At 53.1% G+C, this 9,565-nt stretch overlaps 1 protein-coding gene across 1 annotated transcript in view; it reads right to left on the bottom strand.

Annotated features, from left to right (window-relative positions):
* Coro2b (coronin 2B) overlaps positions 1-9,203 on the bottom strand; it is a 111,654-nt gene extending 102,451 nt beyond the window's left edge. The window contains exon 1 of the mRNA XM_028780308.1: positions 9,177-9,203. Coding sequence (XP_028636141.1) covers positions 9,177-9,191 — 15 coding nt within the window. The 5' untranslated portion in view covers positions 9,192-9,203. The remainder of the gene's footprint in view (positions 1-9,176) is intronic.
* Positions 9,204-9,565: the final 362 nt, after the last annotated feature.

Below are 9,565 nucleotides of genomic sequence, written 5' to 3' on the forward strand. Positions count from 1 at the left end.
AGAAAACAACGACACTGGATCTTTAGAAGACAGGCAGAAAACAACGAAGTTATCAGATGACCTCTCGGGTCTGCAGAAACCCCCTGCCCCACAAGCTTGACATTCACCGGGGATTTTTGCAAAGGGGGCCTTTCCTGTGGTCGGCAGAACAGCACAAACAGAGCCCCCAGGAATGCTTCTGTCCCCTTCTTTGCCAATATCTCTCCATGTCCCAGCAACCCTGCCATCTTCTGCATCCCAAAGCCAAGAGTTCAGAAAGAAAATTCAAAGTATTTAAGTGGTGTGCTAGGCGTAAGCTTGTTAAACTAGCAAGGGGTATTCCTTCTAGGGAACCCAAAGACAAAGCAGGTCAGTACCCCGGGGATCAGGGTATAGCCATAGCAAGGTTCCTTCCTGTTTATCTACTGATGGTGACCTGCACTTATCAGCAGGATCAGGCTCTGAGACCCGTGGGTCCTCCCGCTTCTGTGAGGTGCTCAGCTGCCTGAAAGTAAGACGCTACATCACACTTTCAGTGCTTTAATCTGGTTAAAATTTAAAACCAGTGTGTGTGTGTGTGTGTGTGTGTGTGTGCGCGTGCGCGCATGTGTGCACGTTAGGTGTCTTCCTCAGTTGACTTCCACCTTCTTTTCTGAGATGGTCTCTCACCAAGCCTGAAGTTCACCAATTAGGCCAGACTGGCTGGCCAGCAAGCTCCAGATCTTTGAGTCTCTGTCTGTCCAGCCCTAGGATTGTAGCACATGTAGCCACACCTGGCTTTTTACTCGGGTTTTGGAGGTCCCAACTCGGGTCCTCATGCTTATTCAAATGCTTCACTGATAGAGCCATCTCTCCACGAACCCAAAACCACAGTTGTTTTACAGGCATATGGTGCATCCCAAGCATATTGAAACGGCACAAATTGACCAAACAGGGAGAAAGAACAGTAACTTCTCATCTATACCGAGCAGGAACAGGGGCTGTTTGGAAGAGCTTCCTTTCCGCCCACAGATTACAAATCAATTCTGATCGGGACTGCAGTAGGGGAACATGAGCTAGCTATTGAATGAGACTGCATAGCTCTGCAGAAAAGGGAGATACTGGCATGGGGGAAGCAGACACGAAGAAGACAACATAGTAGATCATCTCTTCCTATGGCATCTACGAAGCACCCAATGTCCACATGATTTACATGTTTATAGCGAGAGAGGATCCTGTAAGAGAACAGGTACGCGGAGATGCCCAGGGCCCAGCCCAACAGTGCACAGGCAAAGAACAGAGCAAAGACAAGGCTGAGTCTTCTGTCTTGAGCTCTCTCACCCTGGCCATGCTCTGGGCTTGTTGTCTTCCCTGACAGTAGTTAGACCAAAGGCCCTGGAGTCAGCCTGAGCCGAGGGCTTGCTGTGCGCCCTTAGCTATCTTTCTTCCTTCACTCGCCTCAGTTTCTGAGACTGTGGGATTTCCCATAGTCACGGGCCTGGTAGGTTTCCATAAAGATTGACACACTAATAATATAAACTAACTTTCTGCAGTGCTAGGGAGAGAACCTAGGCCCTGTCATTGCTGGGCAAGTGCTCTATCAGTGAACCACACTCTCGGGCCCTCTTAAAATCCTTATAGTGTGTGTGGGGTTGATAATTCAGTCTGTAAGATGCTTGCTCGCCTTGGAAGTATAAAGACTTGGGCTGAAGCTTGGCATGGTGGCTACTACAGTCCCAGAGTTTGGAAGGCAGACTGGGAGGGGCACTGGGCCTTGCTGGTCAGACAAGTCTCTGAATCAGTGGGTTCCAGGCCAGTTCTGTATTCATATTCTCTCTCCCCCCTCTCTCTCTCCCCCCTCTCTCTCTCCCCTCTCTCTCTTCCCTCTCTCTCCCTCTGTCTCTCTGTTTCTATCTTTTTTCCTTTCTCTTCTCTGTCTGTCTCTCTTTCTTTCTGTTTCTTTGTCTTTTTCTCTCTCTTCTCTGTATGTCTCTGTCTCTGTCTGTCACACACACACACACACACACGCACATGCGAACACACACACACACACACACACACGACATATCCTAAGCATTTGGAACTATTAGCTTCCTCTCTTGATGCCCTTGAAAATAGTAATCTACACCAGTGACAAGCTGCGAGCTGCTTCCTAACTCAGTAGCACTTAAGAGCAAACAGAAGGGACAAACAGGACCAGCACCATTCCTAACCCTCAAATGTTGCTGTGGAGCCCATAGTTTCGGGGAGCTTGACCCTAGGAACTAGGCTTTCCTGGAGTTAACCCTGAGCATGGGATCCCAGGATCTCTCCTCAGTGGGGATGTGGTTTTCCCTTTGTCTCTGTGTGGCCACAGCACCTAGGGTGTGAGGCCCTTGTCCTCACGGGCCCCAGTGCATTTAAGCCTGAAGCATGTGTGCCCTGTGTAGCTCAAGCCTGGGGCATGTGTGCCGTGGTGGTTTAGCTCCTATCCTCTCCATGCTCAGGCTGTGCAGATGCCCAACTTCGGGCAGTAGCCTTCGAACACCTGCATATAGTTTCCCATAGAACCTCTCTAAAGTCCAAGGCCCAATCTAGACAGTAAGCAAAGCTCCAAGAACACAAACTGCCATGACTGAGCTTGCTGGAGATGGAAGGCAGGGATCTCTCTGCCAGAGCCAACTTGCCTTTTTTCCAGAGCTCATCTGGAAAGAAATGACCTCACTCTGCAGCCTGGGGCCAGAGTGACCACTGCCCTCCTTGAAGTCCAGGAAAGTTCTGGGGCCAGGGTAACTGACAATGCCATGTCTACTTCCCTTAGCCCGTTGGGGTCATTCTCCCATTGCCAACTTTCGAACCAGGGGAGGGAAGGAAGCCATGGTTAGGACCCACATCTGGGTCAGCCTCTACTCTGCCCTACAGCACTAACTTCTGGGTCAGCCTCCACTCTGCCCGACTGCACTAACTTCTGCAGGTCACTTGGCTTTTGAGTTCTGGATTCTTCAGAGCATCCTGCAGCAAGGCATTCTGGGCATTAAATGAGAAGATATCCATATTCCACACTCCTCTTTGTGGTGTGCAGGCAAAGTCCCCATGGGCCTTGGAGTTCAATTCCAGACATTTGCCCATCCCTGACCTCTCTCTGTGCCTCTCGCCCACTCCTAGGTGACCCCTGTGACATCTGCTATCTCCTCTCCATCCTTAACACACCTCAAGTCACTTCCTGACACTCTGTAGGGGTTAACCCCTACTAACAAGGCAGAATGGAGGATAGCCCAGGCCCCGAAGCTGCTGATTTCACAGCACTTAGGATACTAGTTAATTTCCTTCTTTCTTGTTGTATTAAAACTCACTGCCAGGTAAGTGTGGTAAGCACTTCACACCGACAGGCTCCTCCAGAATTAGCAGTAATCCCTATAAAGGGTCCTGTTATCAATCCCAGCTACCAGATGGGGAAGCATATTCAGAGAGGTTGGGCAGCTTGCCCAAGAATACAGAGCAAGTAACGGAGTGCAGGCTATCTATCTGACCTCAAAACCTGCTTTCTCACGTCATGGGCGCCCTCCCTCACCAGGAACTAGAAGACAAGCCTGCTTTCGGATGGGTTTGGAGTAGAGTCTTCCATTCTCAGTGTCAGGGAAATGAAGGTGAGTCTGCAGGTGTCACTCGCTGTTGTGATCAGCCTGGCAACATTGTCCAAGTAGCCTCCTGCCAGACACCATGTGCTGGACAAGATGTCGTCTGTCCTTAGAATAGACGATACACTCACCTCCCAGTTCTGCAAGGTACACACTCACTCCCACCGTGATGACAGCTAATGGGGAAGGATGGTGACTAGGGAGAGGAGGTTGGAAAGGCTGAGCCTCCAAATCAGAATCAGGCTTGCATTCACCTCTGACCCACATCAGCTCTGTGACTAGGGTGTGGTGACCTCTCCACCCACAGGGCTCGGTTTATTCATCCTTAAACCAAGAGGGCTCTACGGAGTGCAATCAAGGATTCAGGGCTGTGGCTCATCCTTGAGTCCTCAGCAACCTCCCACCCCACCCCCACCCCCACAGCCCCCAGTGCTTCCTTAATTAATTAGAAGGAAGGACCAGGCCAGAAACTGATTATAGAGTCCCTCCAGGGGCCCCTGCATGGGTGAGGAAAAGAAGGAAGTACCAGTGGCAGCTCCCCCTCCCCCTCTCTTTCATGCTCCCAAGCAGCTGGTGCCACTCCAGACCCACAAAGGGAGGCTCATTCTAAACGGCTCCTTCTCATGTGGCAGCCACTGGCTTTGCATCTGCCCTGCCCTGGCAAAGCTTGCCTGCCCTGTGCCAGCTCCTCCCAGCTGCCCTGGCTGCAGGCTGCTCTGGAGCTGGGGCCTGGGTCCCCAGAGGCCACCTAGTAAGCTCAGGGCAGTGTAGCTACTCTACAGAAGGGGGAAGGAGCAGGGCTGGGCACACAGGGAGTCCACACATTGCCTCATCTTCTGGACAGCTTAACAGCTCTGTGGGCCACGCAGATGCAAATCAGTCACTGGCTGCCCTTGTGCCAGGAGCCGAGACTCTGCTGGCAGTTGTGGCTCCAGCGGTGCTGGCTGGGGCTGTGTGTCTGCTCCAGTCTGCCGGGTCTGTCCAAAAGTTGTGGAAAAACTCACTCCATCCCTGAGTCTCCAGGCCCGAGGCTGCCAGGCCAGGGGTCCTGCCAGCAGCTGCGCTCCTAACTGGCAAGCTCTGCCCTACTTCACAGTCCTTCCCAGATGATTCTAAGAGTGATCACGGGTGCCAAGGGGTGAGGGTCTCCCATTAGAAAACACAGGGCCTCTGGGCCTAGCAGTAACAAAGGACTAATGACTTTTCTAGAAAATGAGCTTTACTACCCTGTAGCAGAGATGGGAAGGAAGACAGAAGGAAGGAAGGAGTCTGTTTCTATTGAGTGCTTACAGCATGCAGGACTGACTGCTCCTGACTGCCACTTGCACAGCCTTGAGGTCTAACTTGGAACTCTGTCTCATCTCTTCCATTCCTGTTCTTCTGAGGTCCTGGAGGGCATGGACCGTGTCTTGTATAGTCTATGTCCCTGGTAACTAGCCATGGGCTGATCTAGGTAGGTATTCCCAGGATGAGGGCTGAGTGAATGAATGCTGAATGGTTGAGATACATCCCTTCCTGCACCAGAGTACCAGGAAGCAGGACGAGAGGTAAGAGGAGGCACGAGGGGTTGGTGAGCTGAGCTTCCTCTGGCAGTTCAGGGCCACAGGACCAGGCTTGTGACTCCCTGTCCAGTCAGAGGTAGAGGAAAGAGAGGAGCTAAGGATGAGCTGTTGGGATCCAGGCTAGCCTGGGTTTAAACTCCTTCACCATCCTGACAGTGAGACTTCATCATTATTTTGGCCTTTGTGCACATGAATAGGCATAGGCGCAAGCCCACGCGCACACACACACACACACACACTCACTCACTCACTGGATGAGGAGATGTTCCAGCAGAGGGGAATCCAGATCCCAGCAGCATAGACAGGGAAAGCTGAGAATGGAGGGTTACTAGAATCCAGCTGGACACTACCATCCAGGCTGCCTGAGGTACCTTTGAAGAGTAACTCCACCAGGAAGGAGACTGCTCTCCAGCTCCACACTGACAAATGGCTGGAGCAGGTCATGACCCGTGTTCCCAGGATTTTTCAAGGAAAGGTGTAGGATGATTGACATCGCTAACATTCTGCTCTCTGCTGGTGGCTCCCCCGATGCCCAGAAGGCGTCTGATCTTTGCCAAACACCGTTTCCTGGGCAAGGCCATGCTGTCCACAGCACCTTCCCTTTCACTGGGTGCCAGGTGCTCCTGTAAGCAGACTGACGCTGTGATTAAGGCAGGAGGCAGAAGGCTGACCAACAGAGACATGGTGACAACGTCACTCCCTTTCCTGGAGTCACTGTTCAGATAGGAGGTGGCTGCCATAGCCAGCCGTCTCTACTCACACACTCACCCCTAGGTCCTCCTCATGTTCAGCCGGTTCCTGCCACTTGAGGTATATTGTGATCTCCAAGTCAGCCTCAGAGCCTGAAAAGCCCACGAACTCACCCAGCGCTTCTCAACCTTCCTAAAGCTGCACTCCTTTAATACAGTTCCTCGTGTTGTGGTGATCCTCAGCCATAAAATCATTTCTGTTGCTACTTCATAACTGGAATTTTGCTGTCGTTAGGAATCATAATTAAATATCAGATTTGAGACTCCAAAGGGGTCACGGCCCACAGGTTGAGAACCACTGCTTTAACTCAACACAGCATAAAGGAGACCAGACAAACCCAGCCAGTGTAAGGGACCTCTTCCTAGACCCACAAGCCCCACCCCTAGTCATATTTCAATCAAGAGATCAGCAAACTGCCTCCATACAATCCGGACTTTTCTTCCAGACCGTGAGCTTGTACTTTGCACACAGTTGTGAGTCCTTTTGCGCAGTGCTGTGCCTGCCGGCGGTTCAGGTGTTGGAGGTAGTGGAGCAACACCAGCACAAGATGGTCAGGGACTGGATCTCGATAGACTAAGGGCAAGCATGAGAACTGAGCATGAAAGCAGTCTGGAGTGCCTGTCACCAGGAAGTAGCCTCTGGGCTCTCCTAGAGGGCTAGCTTTGTAGAAGAGGCTGAGGCATGGCCTTGACCAGGTACTTCCAGGCTGGGAAGCTGCACCCAGTTTTTATGTATCCCCCCCTTCCATAAAGGAATTAGGGTAGCTTGGTAAAACGCATTCAACAGAGATGCATGCATATGATAAGAAAGGTGTCCTAATATGTCACCGGGCTAGAGAGTCACAGCATGGCTGTGTGGTTGTTGGCACTTAGGGCAGATGTCCCTCCCCTCCACAGCTCCCTAGGCATCTGTGGCTCCCTGTGAGGAATGAGTTGGGAAATGATGAAAGACAGGGCAGTCAGTGGGAAACTGGGACTCAGCTCAGCTGATACTCTAGCAAATTCCTGCCTGCTTTTGTCTTTTCTGTTTTGCCAAGTCCCTCTGAGAGCTCAGAGCCTGTGACCTCCACCAAGCACTGGCCCAGAGGATTCTGTCAGGGGACACAGAGGGACACCATGACTCTTCCTCTGGAGCAGGATGACCAGGGGATGGTCGCTAGTCACTCTCTCCCCTACAGTGACCCCATCTCCCACATTCTTTGTCGGGGTCTCCCTTTTAGTCTGTGAGTAATGGGACCACCCCCAAATGACAGTCCCAAGTATACCCTGTTAGAGCAGAAGACATAGCTCATTAGAACTATTCCTGCCCAAAGCCTGAGGGAGGGAAATGACTGGTCCAAGGTCATACAGCCAGTAAGTGGCCAACCTAGGACTAGAGGCCATGTCTTCTAACTCTCAGGGCAATGGAAGAGTCTTGTTCAGTAGGGACTCCCTGTGCCTTACAGGAATGGGTTATGCCACATAGGCCTGATGTAGAGAGAAAAGACAGGGTTAACGTGAGGATTTCATTTAATCCTCTGATCGGCTTAAGCTGAAGCCACATTGGTTTGAGTGGGAGACAAGAGACTCACGGAAGGGTTTGTCGGGGGCTGGGCAGGGAGGTGTTGAGTGTTAGAAAATAATCCCTTGTGTACCTAAGGGCAAGATCTGACAGTGGGCTCAGTGGGTCCCACTTCCACGATCTCACAGACCTAGGCCTCCAGACAGTAGCCCTCTGCTGTAGAGGCCCCACACTCAGTCGTACAGACCACTATCTCAAGCTGGAGGCTGAGACAGACTTGAGGCTAAATCCTAATCCTGCCATACCTATATTTGCTATGTGACCTTAGGGGAGTCGCCTCTCTGAATCTCAGCTTCTTCCTCACTTAAATAGAGTTTTACATTCAAGGGAGAAAAGTTGTATGAGCTTGTGTGCACAGACAGAAGAGGTTGGGGGGGGGGTCAATCCTTGCAAGGTCATCTCCAGCCTTTACACTCAAGACCCTACCCTGGGCCTACGGATTACTCCTCAGTCCCCACCTGCCTGCAGCCTTGGCTTTTACAACCTCCATAACAATACCTCTGTCTAACTGCATTTGTGTTCATTTAATAACACTAAGCACCCTGCTGCTTGACAAAGTACCCCAGGCCCAGGCCCAACACCTCCAGCCCTCAGTTCCACATTCTCACCATGCTCCCAAGTCCCAGAACTGAAGGCAATGAATGACAAGGTCTGAAGTGAAGTCCAAGCCGGAGTGAGCATGCCACTGGGGCATGAAGCGTGCCACTGGGGCATTAAGCGTGCCACTGGGGCATGGAGCTTATTAGAAGGATCTAGAATGGACACCCCAGCCTTTCCTGTCTGGCTTTGACCACAGCAGGCTGCCTATCCTTCTTGGCTTACACGGCCCCAGTTCTGAGAGCCAGCTGAGCATCTGGGAAAGATGAAGTCTGGCCTGAGGTGTATAGACAGCCAAGGCCAAGGCCAATGCCAGGGTGTGAGGTCCACACTCCAACAGAACCTGGGCAGAGTACAGTTCACACTCTTCACTTGTTTTTCTCACCACTACCAAGGCCCATCTAATCACTCTCCCAGTGCAGAAAAAGAAACTCTGCCTTGGCCCTGGGCTCATCCGACTGTCCCAACGGGCTTTCCTCTTAACCCCATCCTTCCTATGACAGGGAAAACATCCCCCAAAAGTTCTTCAACAAACCCAGGCTCCCGTGATAAGTCCAAGAACCTCTTCCAACCTGGGGTCTGCCAGGATGCCTACCTTCTTTTCTCTGTCACACTCCCTGCCCATCCCACCCCGATGCAGAACCTTCCCTGTCTCTGGCAGCCACTCAGAAATCCGGCAGCGCCTCTACAGGGTAGCTTTGGAGTGGGGTCCAGTCTTCTAGGGTAAATGGCAGAGACAGGCAGGTGGGGTTCAGCTCACTTGTGTGTCTGACTAGGATGGCCAGCCCATCGCTGCATCATCAGCATGGGGAAACTCAGTCCTTACGGCGCGTGACACTGAGGGACAAGACACCCAGTGCGCCAGCCAGCCCGAAGCAGCTCTCCAGGGGTTAAAATTGCAGCACCTTCCACAAGGGTTAAAAATGCAGTTCCGGGGCGCACGGAGATGTGGTCCACAACGTCCAGGATAGCTGCGAAGGAACATCCCCTCCCGGCATCCCGTAGTCCCCCGGGGGCCAAGCGACTCCTGGGAACTAGAGCGCGCGCGACCCCTTCCTGCGTCCCTCAGTCCCTGCCTGAGGGGCTGTAGCATCCGCGGGTCCCCAGGGTGGCGACGATCTGCGCTGCTTACCTTTGTGACAGTCATACAGAAAGCGGGCGGCGGGGCTGGGCGCGGGCAGCGGCGGGCGGCTGGGCCGGGCTGGGGACCGCGCGCTCGGGAGGCCGCTAGCTGATGTCAGCCGCGGCCGAGCATCTATAATAGATGAAGCCGCGGCTCTGCAGGAAGGCGAGGCAGGAAGAAAGGCGGGCGGTGGGGCCGCGCGGGGGGCGGGGAGGACCGACCGGGGACTCGCTACAAAGAGGAGGCGGAGGCAGAGGCGGGAGCGCAGTCCGGGCGCCTGTCGGTCCCCAGCCCGGCGGGTCCAGGCGCGGCCCCCTCGGGATCCTGGCACCTGCGGCCGGGGCGGTGGGCGGGGACCCGGTTTTCCGTGCCGCGTTGGCTCCGAGCGCCCGGTGAAG

Source organism: Grammomys surdaster, unplaced genomic scaffold, assembly GCF_004785775.1.
Source record: "Grammomys surdaster isolate TR1022 unplaced genomic scaffold, NIH_TR_1.0 368, whole genome shotgun sequence".
NCBI classification, from domain to species: Eukaryota; Metazoa; Chordata; class Mammalia; order Rodentia; family Muridae; genus Grammomys; species Grammomys surdaster.